At 40.4% G+C, this 24152-nt stretch overlaps 1 protein-coding gene across 4 annotated transcripts in view; it reads right to left on the bottom strand.

Moving 5' to 3' along the window:
- shroom3 (shroom family member 3) overlaps nucleotides 1-24152 on the bottom strand; it is a 214528-nt gene that overhangs the window by 57199 nt on the left and 133177 nt on the right. For 3 of the 4 annotated variants that reach the window (XM_061980735.2, XM_072915338.1, XM_061980738.2), the window contains 9 exons: nucleotides 21430-21555; nucleotides 13187-13393; nucleotides 10956-11278; nucleotides 10656-10884; nucleotides 9964-10010; nucleotides 9521-9863; nucleotides 6451-6711; nucleotides 2475-2907; nucleotides 2249-2382 (listed from right to left, as the gene is read on the bottom strand). In XM_061980735.2, the coding sequence (XP_061836719.2) occupies nucleotides 2249-2382; nucleotides 2475-2907; nucleotides 6451-6711; nucleotides 9521-9863; nucleotides 9964-10010; nucleotides 10656-10884; nucleotides 10956-11278; nucleotides 13187-13393; nucleotides 21430-21555 (2103 nt within the window). The remainder of the gene's footprint in view (nucleotides 1-2248; nucleotides 2383-2474; nucleotides 2908-6450; nucleotides 6712-9520; nucleotides 9864-9963; nucleotides 10011-10655; nucleotides 10885-10955; nucleotides 11279-13186; nucleotides 13394-21429; nucleotides 21556-24152) is intronic. The other variant, XM_061980737.2, reaches the window with a different exon arrangement.

The following is a 24152-nucleotide window of genomic DNA, read 5'->3' as shown; positions in this document are numbered from 1 at the left end:
TTTAAAGGATTGAAACGAGGGCTAATAGTTGTTTTTGCTTTTGTTTACATATTTTGTACTGCTGACTATGAATGGGTACTTTTTATATTGGAACCAATAAGGTACCAATTCCCGGTACTTGGGTATCGATACCAGTTCATGTGGTAATAAATGTTAATTTGTTAATAATAAAATACATTTTTTATGTGACATTTAACAGTGATAACGGTGCTGTCCAATTATACACATTTTGCAAGTATGCATTCATTTCAGCTTGTCCTATATGTGTTGCCGTAGTCAGGAAGTAGTCTACGACATGGATCGAAACTTTACCGCCGCCGGTGTTTTTTTCTATATTTTTATTGTAATATTTTAAGAAAGTGTTTGTTCTATTTTGGGCCAAAATAAGACAAAGAAAACAATCTGAAGTTGTCTTTATTTTTTAGTTTTAATGCCATGATTTTAAAAGTCCGGCCTGCGTGTGCACAGATTTTTCTCCATGCGGCCCCTGAGCTAAAATGAGTTTGGCACCAACCCTTCCCCCCAAACATCAACTCCCCCCCTCCCCTCCGTGCGTCAGTTGAGGTGGGCGGGGTTGGGGGGGGCGGGGTTTGGTGGTAGCGGGGATGTATAATGTAGCCAGGAAGAGTTAGAGATGCATGGGATTCTGGGTATTTGTTCTGTTGTGTTTATGTTGTGTTACGGTGCGGATGTTCTCCCGAAATGTGTTTGTCATTCTTGTTTGGTGTGAGTTCACAGTGTGGCGCAAATTTGTAACAGTGTTAAAGTTGTTTATACGGCCACCCTCAGTGTGACCTGTATGGCTGTTGACCAAGTATGGCTTGCATTCACTTACATGTGTAAGCAGAGGCCGTATACAACATGTGACTGGGCCCGCACGCAGATAGTATGGTGAAAAAGCGGACGCGACGACAGGTTGTAGAGGACGCTAAAGGCGGTGCCATCACGGCACACCCTCAATATTGTTGTCCAGGTGAAAATCTGAGAATATTTGCCCTGGGAGATTTCCGGGAGAGGCACTGAAATCCGGAAGTCTCCCGGAAAAATCGGGAGGGTCGGCAAGTATGCAGCTGAGCCGCATCAGAGTGGTCAAAGAGCCGCATGCGGCTCCGGAGCCGCGGGTTGCCGACCCCTGATCTATATATATATATATATATATATATATATACATATACATATATATTTTTATATATATATATATGTATATATATATATATATATATATATATATATATATATATATATATATATATATATATATATATATATATATATATATATATATGTATGTGTGGGGAAAAAAATCACAAGACTACTTCATCTCTACAGGCCTGTTTCATGAGGGGGTTCCCTCAATCATCATCATCTCCTGATGATTGAGGGAACCCCCTCATGAAACAGGCCTGTAGAGATGAAGTAGTCTTGTGATTTTTTTTCCCACACATACATATATTGCGCTCTACTACGGTATCGAGCACTATTTTTTGGATAACCTTATTAAGACATATATATATATATATATATTGTATATATATATATATATTTATGTGTAAGCTGTGAAAATCTGCTGTACAGTATGTATGTGTGCTTGGGTCCTATTTTTAGGAACACTAACACAAAACCTTACAATAATGTCTGATTGAAAGCTAAAAACGTTATGATAGACCGCCTTAAAAAACAGAAAGGAATTTTAATTTTTTTTAACTGAATGAGACACCCAGAATGTACATGTAAATAAAGAATGTGGGATTTACAATATTAACTAGGAACGATAAAACACTGAATATTGACTACATATGAACGTCACACCCACTCTCGATCGACATATTTTACAATCATCTACAACCAGCGAAATAAATAGACAATCTGATATATCACTAAGCTTTAGAACTTTGTTGTAAAAATTTACTTCGGCGTGCGTCTGTCCCTGACACCCGCATTTCAGGCTCTGTAAACACTCTGTGGAAACGCTCCCCACCCACACTGCTTGGTGCCTCGTCTGAGGTGCTGTGACTTAGATTACCATAGTAACGAGTATATCATGCAAAGGCGCAGATTCCAACCATTGAAATACTTTGTATGGTTCAAGACTTGAAAACATCACTGCACATCATAATGGCAGCTACAGTTTCCATCTTAAAGATCTAAAAAAATGATTTGGGAATGTCCGGCGGGCCAGATTGAAAAGCTTAACGAGGCCTTAATTTGCCCAGGTCTGGTATAAAAAATATCAGCATCACAAACCAACCTGTCTTTCTTGTAGTTGACGCTGCCTCCTCCGTAACTCCTAGTTCTATGGGCTTTGCTGCCTTTATTGCTTCTTTCGAGCATGCTTCTGAGGTCCTCTGCTCCACAGTGGGCAATGTGGGCTTTGTCAGTGATCTACAAAAATTAGTTAAAAAAAAAACACACCCACAAAAAGTGTCAAAGCAAGATCTGTTTCAATTTGTGATGAATTGACTGTTTATACTGACCCAATGAGAGGTCTTGTTGTGGCCTTGAGTGATGCTATAGCTGCGTTGCCTTCCTGCACGCTCGCGATGCTCAAAGCGGCTGACCCTCTCCAGCACCGAGAGACTACGAGTGGGCCCCTGGATGCCGTCACCCAATGTGCTGTTGTCATAGCTACCGGCGGAGACGACACAGCTCGGGCCGGTGCTTTGTTGGACCTCCACGAGGGCGTTCTCCAGACGGGTCAGTGGGTGTTCTTTGTCTCTTTGCTGCTCGCTTTGATCCCTGTGTTGGTAATGAATAACTGCAGAGTCGCTGTAGTGACGAGAAGGTGCCTGAGAGGAGGAGGGGTGCTGATGCTGAGGGTGGAGTAGTGAAGGGGAAGGCGGCACTTGTCCCTGGGCCACTCTGGTATTAGTCAATGGCTCTTGATGAACTTCACATTGGTCCGTTGGTCTGTAATTGAGGAAAATACAGAAGTTGAGACTTACTAGAGAGTAGGAGATATCATCTCTAATAGTCGTTTTTAAACTGCGGTAGGGGCTCTATCTAGTGGAACGCCAAAGAATTACAGATACAGTGGCCAAAATATATAAAAATATCTTGTTGAATAAAAGTTAAAGTACCAATGATTGTCACACACACACTAGGTGTGGTGCAATTTGTCCTCTGCATTTGACCCATCCCCTTGATCACCCCCTGGGAGGTGAGGGGAGCAGTGAGCAGCAGAAAAGGGTCCCCAGTCGTCTTGGACTCCATGCCACTGGACCCTGACCCGATTCTGTCAAGGATCGTGTGGTGACTGTCTGTGCACCAGTCTCCCCACGGTAAACTAAGTCTCGCACAGGCATCCTCCATAAAGGGATACACCCCCTACCAGGAGGATCGTCATACTCGTTCGAGTGACCGCCGATGACTTAGGCAAAGGACCTTAAAACTGAAGGAGTGACAGAGAGAGGGGACACTCTCCTTCAAGGTGTGGCCCCGGGGGCCATTTGTGTCCTGCCCTGTAGCTAAGTTTTTGTTGGCCCAAAGCTTATTGTCGAAAAAAGAGAATAGAATAGAATAAATAAATATAGATAATATAATGACCTAATGTAATTAGAAAAAACACTGAATTTTTTATGCTAAAAACTATTAATAATTGGTGAATGTGAGTGTGAATGTTGTCTGTCTATCTGTGATGAGATGGCGTCTTGTCCAGGGTGTACACCGCCTTCCGCCCGAATGCAGCTGGGATAGGCTCCAGCACTCCCCGCAACCCCGAGAGGGACAAGCTGTATAAAATGGATGGATGGATGGACCTACAACACAAACCTGACACAAAGTTTTCTCTTCAATTAAATTACCCCTGCGTGCTTTGCAGACTTTGGTGTAAAAAAGTTTGCACAGCCCTTTCCTACTTGTATATCTTGTATAGAATTGTGTTTTAGCTTAAACTGGTTCTAAAGGTACCTTATTGTGCAGTATTAAGATATTTAAATATACAGTAAATAGTGAGACAACCACTAACTATCTTAAATGCTAACATGAATATAATAATAATAATAATAGTTAATCAATCAATTATCCATCCATCCATGTTTTACCGCTCGTCCTTCTCGGGGTCACGGCGGGTGCTGGAGCCTATCCCAGCTGCATTCGTGCGGAAGGCGGGCTACACCCTGGACAAGTCGCCACCTCATCACAGGGCCAACACAGATAGACTGACAACATTCACACTCACATTAGGGCCAATTTAGTGTTGCCAATCAACCTATCCCCAGGTGCATGTCTTTGGAGGTGGTAGGAAGCCGGAGTACCCGGAGGGAACCCACAAAGTCACGGGGAGAACATGATAGACCCTGACCCCGGCGATCGAACCCAGGACCTTCTTTCTGTGAGGCACACGCACTAACCCCTGTTCCACCGTGCTGCCACCTAATCAGTAATAATATTATATTATATTATGTTTTTATTACAATCCTGCAATGCACAGTGGGTAGGGTGCCACTGCCATTTAAAAACTACACTACAATATGTTAATGTGTATTTGAAGACAAATTTGTGGAAAAGTTAAGTAAGGAATATGAAAAAAAATATATAAAAAAACCCTCTAATCAAGCAAAAATTTCACGGCCCCCTGCAAAACCTTGGCGGACCCCCTATTTAACACCTCTTACATAAGTGTTAATTCAGGCATGAGTTCTGACTTACACTAAAATCCAGTGGTGTGTCGTCAGGGCCAGCAAGGCCTTCTCTGCTGGCCTAACATAACCAGAAATCATGATCATAATTAAAGATAAAAGTATTTTTTAATTTACTTTCCCTAAATATCTAAAAGTATTCATATTCTCTTCATGTCATAGTATGCTCCTTCCAGTGCTGTTGTTTTTAGTCTGTAGAGTTTTGATCCAATCAGAATTCTGCTACCTTATGTTGCCATGCTGTACCAAATCTGCCCGGGGCCTTCAGAATCAACAATGCGGGCGTCTGTGCACTGTAAGTGAACGGGGACATACAGTTGACAGACAGTTGTGATAGCCAATCAGATCACGAGTTGTTGTCAGTAAGGCCTTCTAGCTGGCCTAAGGCAGATATATATTGTGATGCTATGAGCTAGGTAACATAAGAACTCCATTACCCAGCATGCCACAGTAGTGAAGAGCATGCGCAGGAGCCCCGGCAGCGGGACGTTTTTGACACTGTGGAGTAAACTTTAAGAACTCAGCCAACACGCCTCGTTTGCATCTTTTATGATTAGAGACGGATAGAACAGACAAGCCATTGTAATGTCTGCTCGCGGAAAAACAAAAATCCTAATCAACGATTTGACTCCATCGAATGGCCTTGACGCTGCAACAACAGGAGCAGGCTGTTCTGAAAACATCCCTCGAGGACACCTCAATGATGGACGCTTTTGACCTCCCTCGCTCTTCAACGACACCTGGAGTCGAACTTTTGCTTGCATGCAGAACGGCCCCAGGCCTATGGACACTACATCAACACACCCAAGACAATGGGCACATACACCCCCACTCCCCAACCCCACGCCTTCACCACCGCTTGATTCCCCTCGGGGTGATGGACGGCTGGCAGCGCTTCATAGCAGCAGTCGACCTCCAGGGCCCCAACTCCTCCACCCCCTCTGTTGTCGTGATTATATGTAACATGTTTATGTGTGCATGGCATGGAGGTTTTTTCCCACTCCAGACTGGGCCCTCTTAGGAGCCCAGTCCAGATTGTATTTTTTTACTCATCTTCTTCCCCAGCGTTTTACCTTTTTCCCATCTTTTACAGAGCGCCTTTGGCGACCCATCAGCGTTCCTGTTCTGTAACCCTGTACACTGTTTGTTTGTCTAATCTTGAACGTGTTTGTGCTGAAAACATAGTTTTGTTGTACTTGTGCAATAACAATAAAGTCCTATCCTATCCTAGATGACAACACAGACATTTGCAAGGCCATTTTCAAGAAGGATATTTAAAGAGAAACTACATCTTGTGAGACGATGTCGGCCAACTCCGGAAGCTCGAATGGGTTCTACAAATTTGTGAGTTGAGATATTTTGTTTCTTTATTTTTTCACTTTTAATACTTTTTTTTTCAATTTTAATTTTGAAAGTACCACATATGATATGTTTGAATTGCTGATGCGGGTTAATTGATATTTAAATGTGCCAGAAAATAACCCGTTTTGTACACTGTACAAATGTACGTAAATGTGTTTCTCTATAGTATCTCTCCAGCAATGGTCATGTGGTGACATAAATGATGGTATTTTGAGAGGTAATCATTGGACACAGGATATCGCTGAAGGCCTAGGTGGGAAACTCACGGCCCGCCATTGCTAAAATCCGATTTACAATGCGTTTTAAAGAACGCAACTCATTGGTAATCTGAGGGCTATTTGTACTGTTAAAAATGTTAGAGTAATGTCCTTCAAAGGGGGATGATTGAGGAGGATTTACATTTGTAAGGGGGTTGCAATATTAAACTCATAGATTTTTTCCCCCACTTTACCTGCTCGCGTGACTCCTCGACTGCACCGGTGTGTAGGGGTCCCTCCACTCTTGGCAGGTCTGGGCCCCAAGAGCAGGAGGCGACTGAGTTTGAGAGCTGAATAAATCTTGTGGCTGCGACATTTGGTTAAGGGGTCCTTGATTAGAGTGACCATGTAGGCGGTGGGGACTGTGAGAGGAGGAAGACCCCAGGTGGCTCTCAGACCTCCCTGCTGCATGATGGGCGCTGTTGTGTTCAAAATGATTGTCCTCCTGCTGGTTGCTGAGAGTCAGGGGGACAAGAGTAGATTAGAGTCTATCCATTAATTAAATTAGAATCAAAGCATGTGCAATACGCAGTGCAGGTGTTTTTACACTTCCTTCTTTCCATGGCAACCAGATGATATGAATGTCAACCCCATTGCAACGTTAGTAGCAGCTGCTTCTAGCTAGTACAAAACCCAAAACCAGTGAAGTTGGTAAGCTATGAAGCCGCACCGCTTGAAGGATTGTCGGTGCATTAAACATATGAGTATTATTATGGTGTGTGTTTAGGTAAGACATATCTGATGTTTTGTTTCACAATATTATGCAAAAGCAACTTTTCTTACCCTCTGGTACCTGCTGATCTGTATTTGGGATCGGCATAAGTCCTGAAAAATTGCGTGCCGATACTTTCTAATACGCTTCTTCTATGAAGACTTAATTGATACTGTACTTGTTAGTTTTGACAAATGTGCTTTTTTAGACTTTAATGAAGGACACTTATTATGTATGTTAAGCTTGTGTGCTATTATGTGCTTAGCTGGTGTGTAGCTGCTAGCTCCTAGTAGCCTAAAGCCTACCATGTTTAACTTTTGTAAATGACTTGACTAAAATACAAGAAAAAAACAAACTTGAGATGTTAACTGGCTGTTCAAAAAGACACTCTGCAGGTCTGCTGGTATCGGAGATTTTAGATGCAAGCCAAAATCTACCGATACTTGTTTTTTGCCTATATTGGACTTATATCAGATATCAATATTGGCTCGGGACACACCGACTACAAAGTTAATTTTTCAACACAAAAAACAACACTTTAATTTCAGGAAAATAATAGGGGTTATTTTAGTTAGGTTTTTGATTATCAAATACAAGCAAAACTTGGTTTAATTATCTTTGTCGAATTGTACTTTCTTTAAAAAGTTGGAAAATCTTAATTCAAATTTTAGTTGAAAAGATCTGGGATTTTTTTGTAGGCCATATCAACAAACTCTCATTTGACAATCACAAGTAAAATAACAAAATTACATTATTATCTGTCTGACTCATGTACCGTATTTTCTGGACCATAGGGCGCACTGGATTTATAAGGTGCACTGCCGATGAATGGTCTTTTTTCGATCTGTCATACAGAAGGCGCACCGGATTATAAGGCGCATTAAAGGAGTCATATTATTATTTTTTTTTTCTAAATGTAAAACACTTCCTTGTGGTCTACATAACATGTAATGGTGGTTCTTTGGTCAAAATGTCGCATTTATTATGTTTTACAGATCATCTTCAAGCCGCTTTCTGACAGTCGCTTCCGGATGCGCCGTTTTGTGGGCGGTCTTATTTACGTGGCTCACCTTCGGCAGCGTCTTCTCCCCGTCATCTTTGTTGTAGCGGTGTAGCGTGCAAGGACGACTGTTTTAATGACAATCAGACTTTACTTAAATCAATAACGGAGCAGCATCTCCTCATCCGCTGGAAATGTGTCCCGTGAAAAAACGTCCGACCGGAACTCTCTAATATCTAAAGTTCCTTGGGTGAATAATGTAAACTCACTACACCGGTATGTTTTAGCGCTTTCATACAAGTAAGAACTTTACACTACTTTATATTAGAAATGGCAACAGCGGAGGATGAATGCCCTATAACAAGAAGATAGAAAAAAAGAACAAGCTTATCGACTACAAAGACGGATGCGTGCAAATTTTCAGGACTTATGCAGATCCCAAATACAGATCAGCAGGTACCAGAAGGTAAGAAAAGTTGTTCTTGCATAATATTGTGAAACAAAACGCCAGATAATATGTCTTACCTTATACACACACACCATAATTATACTTGTATGTTGAAGCACAGTACAATCCATCAAGCGGTGCGGCTTCATAGCTTACCAAAGTCGTACTAAAACATTTTGATAGATTTTTGAGCACCGTGTGTAATGTTCTATATTTTCAATGGAACATATAAAATGTTGGTGTTGTTTACTTGAGTTATATTGCAGTCTACATGTATCTCTTGTGTGTGACTGCCATCATAGTGCAGCCTACACTTACCGTATCTTTCGGCGGTGCGACTTATACTCAGGAGCGACTTATGTGTGAAATTATTAACACATTACCGTAAAATATCAAATAATATTATTTAGCTCATTCACGTAAGAGACTAGACGTATAAGATTTCATGGGATTTAGCGATTAGGAGTGACAGATTGTTTGGTAAACGTATAGCATGTTCTATATGTTATAGTTATTTGAATGACTCTTACCATAATATGTTACGTTTACATACCAGGCACGTTCTCAGTTGGTTATTTATGCCTCATATAACGTACACTTATTCAGCCTGTTGTTCACTATTCTTTATTTATTTTAAATTGCCTTTCAAATGTCTATTCTTGGTGTTGGATTTTATCAAATAAATTTCCCCAAAAAATGAGACTTATACTTCAGTGCGACTTATATATGTTTTTTTCCTTCTTCATTAGGTATTTTCGGCCGGTGCGACTTATACTCCGGAGCGACTTATAGTCTGAAAAATACGGTATCTCTTATGTTTGACTGCCATCTACTGGTCACATTTATCATTACACCATGTACCAAATAAAATAGCTTCGAGGTCGGTAAGCAAAACCAGAATTGTTCCTTACATTAGGCACACTGGGCTATAAGGCGCACTGTCGAGTTTTGAGGAAAAAAAAGGACTTTAAGTGCGTCTTATAGTCTGGAAAATATGGTCTTATTTTGATGTGTGGTGCAGCAGCTGTTGAAGAAGGGGAGTAAAGGCACAGGGACAAAGCATGGAATTGGTCTCCATTTTTGTTAGATGGTTGTATTCCTTACCTCCAATTCTCTGCGGCTTCTTCTTCCTGTCCTCTGACATTATGCAGACCTTCCTTTCGGTTGTTGTCTTTGGCCAGAGCGCTGTAAACTCCAGATGTGGGTGACGTGGGACTCGAACTGGGTATCTGTGCATAGTGTGACTCCTCCTGGGGTACAAGGGAAACTCCTGAGGGCACAACGAGGCGTCCCGACTGGGGATCCGTGCTCAAAGGTCCTGTGGGGGGTCCAGAAGGTGCACCTGGTGGGGGAAAGCCCTGCCTGGGCTTTGTGGTGGGGCTGCTTTCTGGGCTCTTTTCGATGACTGTATGCAGCTCTCTGTCCTCTGTCATGTACAAGCCTTTCGCTGAAATGACCAAATAATTATCGAAGTGAATAAATGGCAGATCTGGGTTTTGTTTTTGTTTTTAAAATCAATCATGACAAAGAAGGAGCCACCATCTTACCTGCCACAGGGCCACTGGAGTGATGCCAGGGACTTTTCTGCAGAGACCTATTTGAAACATTGGGTTGAATGGCATGTTTCATAAAACAATGTCGAAAATTACATTTATTGTTGTAATTCAGACTCTTCAATGCTAAGAGTGTGCAAAACAGTAATAAGAGCAAAGGGTGGCTATTTTGAAGAAACTAGAATATAAAACCTGTTTTCAGTTATTTCCCCGTTTTTTGTTAAGTACATAACTCCACATGTGTTCATTCATAGTTTTGATGCCTTCAGTGACAATCTACAATGTAAATAGTCATGAAAATAAAGAACACGCATTGAATGAGGAGAAGGTGTGTCCAAACTTTTGGCCTGTACTGTATGTCACCCGCGTATTGCTCATGGCTCAGCTAACAGTCACTCACTTATTGTGTTTCTTTATGGTGTTTTTCATCCTGAGACGTTTTCTCGCTCAATATGGGTAAAAATAAATAACTAAAATCGACTGGCAAGCGTACGACGGACAAGTTTTGGACCAAAGTTGAAAAGCTTTCGCTAGCTTGGATAAATGAACGTATGGGAAACAGTGATCTGGGTCTGGTCTCCCCGGTTTACTTTAATGGAGGAAACATCTCACAGAACGTGTCTCAAACACAGCCCTAATGAAAAATGATGACATCACGATGTAATTACGAATGAAGATGTACTCACCTATTAGCTGAGCGGGAATGCTCAACACTGGACCAAGAGTTGGGTCTCTCGTGGTTCTTGATAGCTACGTAGCTGTCGCTGCGTCTCGGCGGAGCAGGTACCCCTCTTAGGTTCTCGTAGGAGCTGTGACTGGTCCCAGGCGGCCATACTGGACCTACGCTATGCCTGTTTGCAGCTGGTGCACCGCCGAGGCGACCACTGGTGCTGCCACGGTAACAGAGTCCACCTCCTGTATCAGGAGGCAAGGGTGAAACCAAATCATCTGCCACCAAGCCAAAGTTGACAGTTATTATACTTTACCTTGCAGATCTCGGCTTTGACCTCCCTTTTCTATCCCTGCGATTCTGGAGTCACTGTTGCGTAGCGACGAAGTCGACGTGGAGCTCAGTTTCTGCTCTTGAGCGAGTTCCTGATGGGCGTTGTAGACCGGCCGGATGCAATGAATGTCAACGTGCTGCATCTCTCCGCTTCCTCCTTTCTGAGGGACGGTCTCCAGAGAATAGGAACGCTCCGCACTGAAGGTCGGAGCGGAAGCAAGGTACTCTGGGATACTGGAGCTAGTGGAGAAGGAGGAGTATGCAGAGTCTCGCTTGCTGTGGAGGTGATCGATGCTGTTGGACGACCTACAACAAGACATTTTGAAAAACTATATAAACATCACTTCTTGTTTAGTTCAGATTGTGCTCTCTTTATATACGACTCTGAGTCGATTAACTGAGTGATGCACAACATGTATTGTTCATTTAGTTAGAATGTATTTTTTTCAGCACTGCATGTATGTACAAACCCCGTTTCCATATGAGTTGGGAAATTGTGTTAGATGTAAATATAAACGGAATACAATGATTTGCAAATCCTTTTCAACCCATATTCAATTGAATGCACTACAAAGACAAGATATTTGATGTTCAAATTCATAAACTTAATTTTTTTTTGTAAATAATAATTAACTTAGAATTTCATGGCTGCAACACGTGCCAAAGTAGTTGGGAAAGGTCATGTTCACCACTGTGTTACACCACCTTTTCTTTTAAAAACACTCAATAAACTATTGGGAACTGAGGAAACTAATTGTTGAAGCTTTGAAAGTGGAATTATTTCCCATTCTTGCTTTATGTAGAGCTTCAGTCGTTCAACAGTCCGGGGTCTCCGCTGTCGTATTTTACGCTTCATAATGCGCCACACATTTTCGATGGGAGACAGGTCTGGACTGCAGACGGACAAGGAAAGTACTCGCACTCTTTTTTTTACGAAGCCACGCTGTTGTAACACGTGCTGAATGTGGCTTGGCATTGTCTTGCTGAAATAAGCAGGGGCGTCCATGAAAAAGACGGCGCTTAGATGGCAGCATATGTTGTTCCAAAACCTGTATGTACCTTTCAGCATTAATGGTGCCTTCACAGAAGTTACCCATGCCTTGGGCACTAATGCACCCCCATACCATCACAGATGCTGGCTTTTGAACTTTGCGTCGATAACAGTCTGGATGGTTTGCTTCCCCTTTGGTCCGGATGACACGATGTCGAATACTTCCAAAAACAATTTGAAATGTGGACTCGTCAGACCACAGAACACCTTTCCACTTTGCATCAGTCCATCTTAGGTGATCTCGGGCCCAGAGAAGCCGGCGGCGTTTCTGGATGTTGTTGATAAATGGCTTTCGCTTTGCATAGTAGAGCTTTAACTTGCACTTACAGATGTAGCGACAAACTGTATTTAGTGACAGTGGTTTTCTGAAGTGTTCCTGAGCCCATGTGGTGATATCCTTTAGAGATTGATGTCGGTTTTTGATACAGTGCCGTCTGAGGGTTCGAAGGTCACGGTCATTCAATGTTGGTTTCCGGCCATGCCGCTTACGTGGAGTGATTTCTCCAGATTTTCTGAACCTTTTGATGATATTATGGACCGTAGATGTTGAAATCCCTAAATTTCTTGCAATTACACTTTGAGAAACGTTGTTCTTAAACTGTTTGACTATTTGCTCACGCAGTTGTGGACAAAGGGGTGAACCTCGCCCCATCCTTTCTTGTGAAAGACTGAGCATTTTTTGGGAAGCTGTTTTTATACCCAATCATGGCACCCACCTGTTTCCAATTAGCCTGCACACCTGTGGGATGTTCCAAATAAGTGTTTGATGAGCATTCCTCAACTTTATCAGTATTTATTGCCACCTTTCCCAACTTCTTTGTCACGTGTTGCTGGCATCAAAGTCTAAAGTTAATGATTATTTGCAAAAAAAAACATTTATCAGTTTGAACATCAAATATGTTGTCTTTGTAGCATATTCAACTGAATATGGGTTGAAAATTATTTGCAAATCATTGTATTCCGTTTATATTTACATCTAACACAATTCCCCAACTCATATGGAAACGGGGTTTGTAAATATAGAAAAGTGTTTACCCTCATTGGTTGGCTTTTGAAGCCATTGTTATTAACATTAAACATGTATTTGTGAAGTGTAAAGGTATTCTCCGACAGTTGATGTCTGGGCTTCATTGCGTTAAAAGCTGTTGCGTGGTCAAATGAACCTGGCAGAGGACAGCTGTTGGCAGGAGGAGTAGGCAGGGTGTGGTCCACTGTGAGGGGGATAGCCGAGTGTGTGGTGGTGCTGGAGGTGTGTAGGCTGAGGAGGATCCAGGCTCTCCATGCTGCCTCTTGAGCTGTATTGGTCCGGACTCTTCCTCAGGCAGCCACCATCAGAGTCAAAATCACCTGCGAGGTCTGTGGTGGAGGCACTGAGTAACACACATAGACAGAAGCACATTTAAAGACTCAGTGGAAAGATATGGTTATTCTCTGGATGGACCTTGATGATTATATTATTTGTTACTAGGTATGTTCTGATCAAGGTTTTAGGCGGCCAACTTCAATTCCGATCAGCCATGAGTTAGATCGGCTGATACTGATTACATGTACCAACTGTAGATTTGTCAATTCAACTGTGACAAGTGCTATTGACAGTTTAACAATTACAACACAAAAGAGTGTGGGTACTAGACTGGCCTGCCTGTAGTACAGACCTGTCTCCCATTGAAAATGTGTGGCGCATTATGAAGCCTAAAATACCACAGAACAACTTAAGCTGTACATCAAGCAAGAATGGGAAATAATTCCACCTGAAAAGCTTCAAAAATTGGTCTTCTCAGTTCCCAAGCATTTACTGAGTGTTGTTAAAAGGAAAAGCCATGTAACACAGAGGTAAAAATGCCCATGTGCCAACTTTTTTGCAATGTGCTGCCATTAAATTCTAAGTTAATGATTATTTGCAAAAAAAAAAAAAGGTTTCTCAGTTCGAACATTAAATATCTTGTCTTTGCAGTCCATTCAATTGAATATAAGTTGAAAAGGATTTGCAAATCATTGTATTCTGTTTTTATGTACGAATTACACAACGTGTCAACTTCACTGGTTTTGGCTTTTGTACTACTCTTTTAAATGCATGCACGTACAACACTTAAGACCGCTAACCAACTAACTCGGGGAGTTGCAAGGCGTCCAAGCAAGAAATACAAAAAAATAGAAAAGCCACGACAAGACAAACACGAGACTAGCGGGTGCAGCAGAGTAGCCACCATGCATGACGGACAAGAGAGATGAAAATTTGCTGAGTGCCATCCGACAGTTAGGATACAGCTTAAGTAGGCCTAGGCAAATTGGAAACAGCTTAAGCACGGCTCGCAACTCTGCCCACTAGGGGAAAAACTGGACTCCGGGCATAAAGGAATACAAAGCAGTTAGCAATACAAACAAGATAGAACCAAACAATAAAAAGAGGAACAAAAGGTACAAACTGAAAGGTGGCAGCAGAAATGATAAAATATTTTTGAACTAAGTACCGTATTTTTCGGACTATAAGTCGCAGTTTTTTTCATAGTTTGGCCGGGCTCCAGTGCGACTTACAGTATATATGTTTTTTTCCTTCTTTATTATGCATTTTCGGCAGGTGCGACTTACTCAGGTGCGACTTATACTCCGAAAAATACGGTAGTCATCTTTATTGTTAAAATCTCAGGCTGAATTTTAAAGCAGATGGCTAAATTACAGCCACTAGAAATACATACCGTATTTTCTGGACTATAGGGCGCACTTTTTTCTCTCTCAAAACTCGACAGTGCGCCTTATAACTCGATGCGCCTAATGTAGGGAATAAGTTTGGTTGAGCTTACCCACCTCGAAGCAATTTTATTGCTAAAGAAATAAGTGTTGGCTGCACCGTTTGATATGTGCTTCAACATACGATTATTATTATGATGCACGTATAAGGTAAGACATATTATCTGGCCTTTTGTTTAGCAATATTCTGCAAAAGCAACTTTTCTTACCTTCTGGTACTTACTGATCTGTATTTGGGATCTGCATAAATCCTAAAAAATTGCATGCGTCCGCCTTTGTAGTCCGTGTTGACACCGTAGTCGATAAGCTTCTTCTTTTTCTCTATCTTCTTATCATGGGACATTATTCCTCCGCTGTTGCCATTTCTAATAAAAGGTAGTGTAAAGTTCTAACTTATATCTGTCAGTAAACTCGCCATGAAATTGCTAAAACATACCGGTGTAGTGAGTTTACATTATTCACCCAAGGAACTTTAGTTATTAGAGAGTTCCGGTCGAACGGTTTTTCACGGGACACATTTCCGGTGTTGTTGTTTCCAGATGAGGAGATGCTGCTCCGTTATTGATTGAAGTAAAGTCTGAATGTCATTAAAACAGTTAGCTCCATCTTTTGACACTTCTTCCAATCCCATCCTTGCACGCTACACCGCTACAACAAAGATGACGGGGAGAAGACGCTGCCGAAGGTGAGCCACGTAAATAAGACCGCCCACAAAACGGCGCATCCTGAAGCGACTGTCAGAAAGTGGCTTGAAGATGATCTGTAAAACAAAATCTATGCAACATTTTGACCAAAGAACCATCATTACATGTTATGTAGACCACAAGGAAGTGCTTTCAATATATATAAGTCCTTTAATGCGCCCTATAATCCAGTGCGCCTTATATATGAAAAAAGATTTTTTTTAAAATAGACTATTCGCCGGCAGTGCGTCTTATAATGCGCCCTATGGTCCGGAAAATACGGTATGCTTTATAATCTGATTAGTCAACTAATCGCTAAGATAGTCGTAGTTGACCATCAAAATAGGGGTCATTAGTTGCAGCCCTAAGGTGTCTAAACAACATCTTATAGTCCTAATCCCCAATAACACGAATTGTATTTTTGACCTGTGATTGGCTGGTGACCAGTTTACCGTGTCTTGCCCAAATCAAATCATTACTATTAGAGATGTCGGCAGTCCGATATTATCGGCCGATAAATGCTTTAAAATGTAATATCGGAAATTATCGGTGTTGGTTTCAAAAAGTAAAATTTATGACTTTTTTAAACGCCGCTGTACGGAGTGGTACACGAACGTAGGGAGAAGTACAGAGCAGTTGCGTCTCCCAGTCATACTTGACAACCCTCCTGATTTTCCTGGGAGACTCCCGAATTTCTCCCGATTTCCACCCAGACAACAATATTGGGGGCGTGCCTTAAAGGCACTGCCTTTGTGTGCCGGCCCAATCCGATATTATCGGCCGATAAATGCTTTAAAATGCAATATCGGAAATTATCGGTATCGGTTTCAAAATTATCTGTATCGGTTTCAAAAATTAAAATGTATGACTTTTTAAAATTCCGCTGTGCACACGGACGTAGGGAGAAGTACAGAGCGCCAATAAACCTTAAAAGGCACTGCCTTTGCGTGCCGGCCCAGTCACATAATGTCTACGGCCTTTCACACACTGAGGGTGGCCGTATAAACAACTTTAACACTGCTACAAATATGCGCCACACTGTGAACCCACAACAAACAAGAATGACAAACACATTTCGGGAGAACATCCGCACCGTAACACAACATAAACACAACAGAACAAATACCCAGAACCCCTTGCAGCACTAACTCTTCCGGGACGCTACAATATACACCCCCTGCTACTCCCATATTACCCCCCACCCACCTCAACCTCCTCATGCTCTCTCAGGGAGAGCATGTCCCAAATTCCAAGCTGCTGTTTTGAGGCATGTTAAAAAAAATAATGCACTTTGTGACTTCAATAATAAATATGGCAGTGCCATGTTGGCATTTTTTTTTTTCCATAAAGGAAAACCTTGTTACATTGTTTAATGCATCCAGCGGGGCATCACAACAAAATTAGGCATAATAATGTGTTAATTCCACGACTGTATATATCGGTATCGGTTGATATCGGAATCGGTAATTAAGAGTTGGACAATATCGGAAAATTGGATATCGGCAAAAAAGCCAATATCGGACATCTCTAATTACTATTATTGTTATCGTCATAATAAATATAGTCGAAGCTGAAGGACAGAGATGAAAGGAAAACAGGTTTTATGCACAAACGTGTGTGTGTGTGTGCGTGAAAGAGAGTGTCTACGTTACACGTTTTGATTCATGGACTCTTCCGAGCGAACACAATGTAATTAGTGCTTTTGAAAAGAGGACAGTGTTTGTCTGTCTTTCCCCTTTCTGTGTCACTAACTTTTTCTGCCCCTCCAACGTCAGCATTCACTATTACTCAAGTCGACTTTCACCACCCCAAACGCTCACCATTCAGATGGTCACAGTATCGTCAACAAATTGTGTCTCTCCTGTCGTCGCCACGGGAGACCAGGAGGCGAGGCTGGGGGGTTGGGGGCAAGAAGAATTCACCCTCTCTTTGGGCATTAGCGTCACTGCGCCCCCTTACAAACAGAGTCATGTCAGCCTTTCTCTCCATTTACAGTTGTTTGACAAACACACTGACGTAATATTGTCCGATGATGTCAACATTCCTGACCACTTTACATAATTAACACGTACTACACAGCAACACACACAACAATCCAGAAGCACAATAGAACACCCACAAATCTTTACCTTGGTTTGCTTTTTGCTCTCTATTGTGTCATATATATTGCAGCCTCTTGCCATAACAATTGAAATCACAATATATTATTTGGCATATAAATGATAATAGAAACATTTAAAACAGGGTGGGAACAAGGACTCATATTGGGCCTTGGGTATTTAGGAGAGGGTATATAAACCGCTATAACATTTTGACAGCCCTAATGTATCCCATAATATGATATATATAACACCTGGAGCAAATTATGTGAACATGTCCATTTGTGTTATGATCATAAAATGTTAAACTGGTTACAAAAGCTCCTAGTTTGGCTGCTGACGTATGCAATATTACACTGTTTCTTAACTATAGGGCACCAACTAGGGTTGTCCCTATACCAGTATTTTAGTACCGGTACCAAAATGTATTTCGATACTTTTCTAAATAAGGGGGACCACAAAAAAATGGCATTTTTCAGAGGCGGTCTAGTACCGAAAATGATTCTGTCAGAATAATTGTATCAAAGTTATCACATAACTTTGTGTTTCAATGAGTTCCCGGCGAGAGGACAAAAGCTGTCTTTGATCCTACTGAGCAGAAGGCTTGTAAAACTCCACTGTGTAGGATGGGAAGCAACATGAAGGTGTTCTGTTTCTTTCATGTATTGTTAATCAACAGAAAAATATTGCCTTGACCCAAGAACTACAAAGCGGAGAGGAAGCAGGGCCTGACTCCCCTCAAGGCACCTGTTCTTTGAACTGTTTTAATCAAAGGCGATGGCTGTTTACGACCCCCGCCCCTTAGAAACAGCCGTTGCCATGTAATCAGGGAAAGTCCAAATAAAAGAGAAGGCGTACAATCTTTCGCCAGAGCGTGATGGAGACTGTACAAGAGTACAGCACCAGACGCGCTCTCCTCAATTGAGCCAAATTTTATTCTGTCTCCGTTTAATTCCTTGCTTCTTGTCTCGTTTAATAGATGCCATCAGTGTTTGAACCTGACAGATTCATTAGTATCGCGGTACTATACTAATACCGGTATACCGTACAACCCTATTGTGGATATATATACATATATTAAATATATACAGTATATATACACACATATACAATAATATATACTGTAATGCAGGGGTGCCCATTACACACAGTTCCTATCTTCACAATAAAAGCACTGTGCAATGCAATGAAATATAGGCATAAGCCTGCAACAGGGCTGTTAAATATACATCACTAAGCTGTGTATACACAGTTTACATAAATGTACAGAATTTGAACATCCCAGCCCTAAGTAATGTAATGACTAATAGAATGTAAATAGCATCACAACAATAATTCTAAATTGCAAATTGGGGCTAACAAACATGTCCAATGCTACAAACAGGCCCCAATCAGGGTATGATATTCAGCTAGCACTTAGCTTGTGAACCTGATGCCAAACAGCCATCAGACTACAATAAAACTGACAAAATGAGTTGCAATACAGTTTTAAGCACACAAGTGATATTAAAGTGTCTATAAAGTAGCTCACTTTATATTGACGCACGCTGCCAATTAAACAATTGACATCGACGTTCACCATAACTTTCAGAGCTTGCTGATGTAATGATGCGTTCAATGCCCCCTCCAGTGTCGTAAAAGTGAACTACACTCAAGCAACCCAATGACACAAAAAGAAAACAAGCGTTACAGAGACAGTCTTTTGTACCATACTTGCCAACCTTGAGACCTCCGATTTCGGGAGGTGGGGGTGGCGGGGGGCGTGGTCGGGGGTGGGGAGGGGGGTGTGGTTAAGAGGGGAGGAGTATATTTACATCTAGAATTCAACAAGTCAAGTATTTCATATATATATATATATATATATATATATATATATATATATATATATATATATATATATATATATATATATATATATATATATAAAAGAAATACTTGACTTTCAGTGAATTCTAGCTATATATATATATATATATATATACATACATATATATATGTATATATATATATGTATATATATATATATATATATGTATATATATATATGTATATATATATATATACATATATATATATATATATATATATATATATATATATATATATATATATATAAGAAAAATACTTGAATTTCAGTGTTCATTTATTTACACATATACACACACATAACACTCATCTACTCATTGTTGAGTTAAGGGTTGAATTGTCCATCCTTGTTCTATTCTCTGTCACTATTTTTCTAACCATGCTGAACACCCTCTCTGATGATGCATTCTGCTTCGTCTCCTTGTTGTGTGCGCAGTTGTGCACTGCACTCTCTAAAAGCCATGGATGTTATTGTCACATATGCATGTACAGTAGATGGCAGTATTGTCCTGTTTAAGAGTGTCACAACATTGCTGTTTACGGCAGACGAACTGCTTTACGGTAGACGAAAACGTGACTGCTGTTGTTGTGTGTTGTTGCCGCGCTGGGAGGACGTTCATGAAACTGCCTAACATTAAAACTGGAGGGGGCGTGGCCTCCAGCTCCGCCTGAATTTCGGGAGAAAATTTGTCCCGGGAGGTTTTCGGGAGAGGCGCTGAATTTTTCGGGAGTCTCCCGGAAAATCCGGGAGGGTTGGCAAGTATGTGGTATTTGACAGAAAGAAGGACTTTTTCCTCCTCCAATTGAAAATGCGGACGTTATCAGCACTACTGTCTGATTCCAATCAATGCAAGCCATCAGAATCAGGTAATACACCGACTTATATTCTTGTCTTCATGAAAGAAAGGAATCTATATGTGTTAAACATGCTTGTATTATCATTAAACACCTTTAGCTTGTTAACAAAAACGTCTCTTTCATAAATTAATAAATATAAATTATATATATGAATGAGGTAGATCCCCTCGACTTGGTCAATTGAAAAGTAGCTCGCCTGCAGAAAAAGTGTGGGCGCCCATGTTGTAATGTGATCAGTATCGGTTAATCTCACTCGTGGATAATAGGTAGGGATGTCCGATAATGGCTTTTTGCCGATATCCGATATTCCGATATTGTCCAACACTTAATTACCGATATCAACCGATACCGATATATACAGTCATGGAATTAACACATTATTATGCCTAATTTGGTCAACCAGGTATGGTGAAGATAATGTCCTTTTAAAAAAAAAATCATAAAATAAAATAAGATAAATAAATTAAAAACATTTTCTTGAATAAAAAAGAAAGTAAAACAATATAAAAACAGTTACGTAGAAGCTAGTAAGTAATGAAAATGAGTAAAATTAACTGTTAAAGGTTAGTACTATTAGTGGACCAGCAGCACGCACAATCATGTGTGCTTACGGACTGTATCCCTTACAGACTGTATTGATATATATTGATATATAATGTAGGAACCAGAATATTAATAACAGAAAGAAACAACCCTTTTGTGTGAATGAGTGTAAATGGGGGAGGAAGGTTCTTTGGGTTGGTGTACTAATTGTAAGTGTATCTTGTGTTTTTTATGTTGATTTAATTAAAAAAAACCAAAAAAAAACAAAAAAAAAAACGATACTGATAATAAAAAAACCGATACCGATAATTTCCGATATTAAATTTTAAAGCATTTATCGGCCGATATTATCGGACATCTCCAATAATAGGTATTGGAATCGGAAACATTAAACACTGATCAGAACATCCCTATTTCTAATCTTTATTTTTCCTGGATTTTTTCTATTTTCCATAGTCTCTCTCTCTGTGCTACAATAAACCGATCATAAAAGTTCTGGAATATTCATATTTTTGCAAAGGGGGTAAACTTAGAAATTCAGCAGGGAATCAAACAATTATTGTTCTTACCTGCCAACTGTAAGAAGCACTGTTGACAACACATACTGACCTTGAGTGGTAGTTGTGGGGCCAGGCACTACTCAAAGTGTCCGTTGCTTCACGGCCCGAGTCCTGCTGACCTACATCGAGCTTGGTTGAATGCCAGGAGTGAGGACGAGAGGCAGCCTCATTACGTCTGTGGGATTGAATTAAAAACAAATGTTTTTTTCCCCCTTTAGATAAATATATTTACCTCTTGCAATTCAACTCATGTGAGAATATGTTGAACATGTGAAATTGTAACACACACTCATGGCACACTGACAAACCTTAACCTATTGTTACTATAACAATCTACAAGGTTAATATAGTTGGCTTCTCTTTCTTCCCCTCCATTTTTCTGCTTTATTTTGTATCTCTAGTTATCATTACGTATATGTATTGTTGCATTTAAAACAATTGTATTGTTGATAATAGAGGTAATTATTGTTATTATTCATTATCAATAGTGCTATTTCTATTGGTATTTGTATTGCTCCTTTTGTAGTGTAATAATGCTCATTATCATTTCTGTATTATTAATATTTATTTCATTAACTGCTTTTTTTTTGCACTTTTACCATCATATTTGTACATATTCTATTTGCTGATGTTGTTCTATTGTTGTTATTGTTGTGTTTGCTGTTGTTGTTGTCTCTCTGTCTTTTTCTCCCTCTTTCCCCCGCAATTTCCCCCTCTGTTTTCCTTTTTTTCCCCTTTCAATCCCCTCCTGCTCCAGCCCGACTGCACCAAATAATAATATAAATCCATTTAATAAAGTCAAATACAAATAAGGCAGCAAGAGAAGTATCCCACACTTTTCTTTTGTAAAGTACAATTGTACAGCCGATATGGGCATCTACATCAACTACCGTATTTTTCGGAGTATAAGTCGCACCGGAGTATAAGTCACACCTGACGAAAATGCATAATAAAGAAGGAAAAAAACATATATAAGTCGCACTGGAGTATAAGTCGCATTTTTGGAGGAAATTTATTTGATAAAAGCTAACACTAAGAACAGACATTTGAAAGGCAATTTAAAATAAATAAAGAATAGTGAACAACAGGCTGAATAAGTGTACGTTATATGAGGCATAAATAACCAACTGAGAACGTGCCTGGTAGGTTAACGTAACATATTATGGTAAGAGTCATTCAAATAACTATAACATATAGAACATGCTATACGTTTACCAAACAATCTGTCACTTCTAATCGCTAAATCCCATGAAATCTTATACGTCTAGTCTCTTACGTGAATGAGCTAAATAATATTATTTTATATTTTACGGCAATGTGTTAATAATTTCACACATAAGTCGCTTCTGAGTATAAGTCGCAAACTATGAAAAAAACTGTCCGAAAAATACGGTATGTGATTTGCCTGTGTAGCTGGACAGGACAAAAAATAAAAATAAAAATAAAAAGAACTTGTGAAATTGCACACAATTCTTGCTAGTTAAAAAATAACAGAATATGTAAGTTGTGTGATTACTCCAACCTGGAAAAAGAACACTTTAAATACACCATTAAAAGCCTGCAATAAATATGACATTACTGTCCATGATGAAGTTTGTCCAGAAGTTTCCAAACACTCATCAATGATGAGTGTTTGGAAACTTCTGACTGCAACTTTACTATGCACAGAGGGCAGCGGGGCTGCACCCGCTAACCCACACACTCAGTCTTGCAACACGGTTGGAGGAACTGGTCAGTAAAAACAAAAATGTTTTCACCACCTTAAAACTTGACGCTAGTAACTGCATGAGTCAGAGAGAATATTGAACAACACATCCATGATTAAAATGACAAACTTGCCATCCAATTAATACCCCATTTGTGGTATACAATTAATTATTAATCTACATTTACTGTTAATATCTGCTTACTTTCTCTTTTAACATGTTCTATCTACACTTCTGTTAAAATGTAATTATCACTTATTCTTCTGTTGTTTGATACTTTACATTCATTTTGGTTGATACCACACATTTAGGTATCAATCCGATACCAAGTAGTTACAGGATCATACATTGGTCATATTCAAAGTACTCATGTGTCCAGGCACATATTTCCTGAGTTTATAAACATCCATCCATCCATCCATTTTCTACCGCTTATTCCCTTCGGGGTCGCGGGGGGCGCTGGAGCCTATCTCAGCTACAATCGGGCGGGAGGCGGGGTACACCCTGGACAAGTCGCCACCTCATCGCAGGGCCAACACAGATAGACAGACAACATTCACACTCACATCCACACACTAGGGCCAATTTAGTGTTGCCAATCAACTTATCCCCAGGTGCATGTCTTTGGAAGTGGGAGGAAGCCGGAGTACCCGGAGGGAACCCACGCAGTCACGGGGAGAACATGCAAACTCCACACAGAAAGATCCCGAGCCCGGGATTGAACCCAAGACTACTCAGGACCTTCGTATTGTGAGGCAGATGCACTAACCCCCATAATATACATTAAAGGGGAACATTATCACCAGACCTATGTAAGCGTCAATATATACCTTGATGTTGCAGAAAAAAGACCTTTTTTTTTTTTAACCGATTTTCGAACTCTAAATGGGTGAATTTTGGCGAATTAAACGCCTTTCTATTATTCGCTCTCGGAGTGATGACGTCACAACGTGATGTCACATCAGGAAGCAATCCGCCATTTTCTCAAACACATTACAAACACCGAATCAAATCAGCTCTGTTATTTTCCGTTTTTTCGACTGTTTTCCGTACCTTGGAGAAATCA

This window comes from Nerophis lumbriciformis, linkage group LG20 (assembly GCF_033978685.3).
Source record: "Nerophis lumbriciformis linkage group LG20, RoL_Nlum_v2.1, whole genome shotgun sequence".
Lineage (NCBI taxonomy): Eukaryota > Metazoa > Chordata > Actinopteri > Syngnathiformes > Syngnathidae > Nerophis > Nerophis lumbriciformis.
This window is presented reverse-complemented; position numbering and strand designations above follow the sequence as displayed.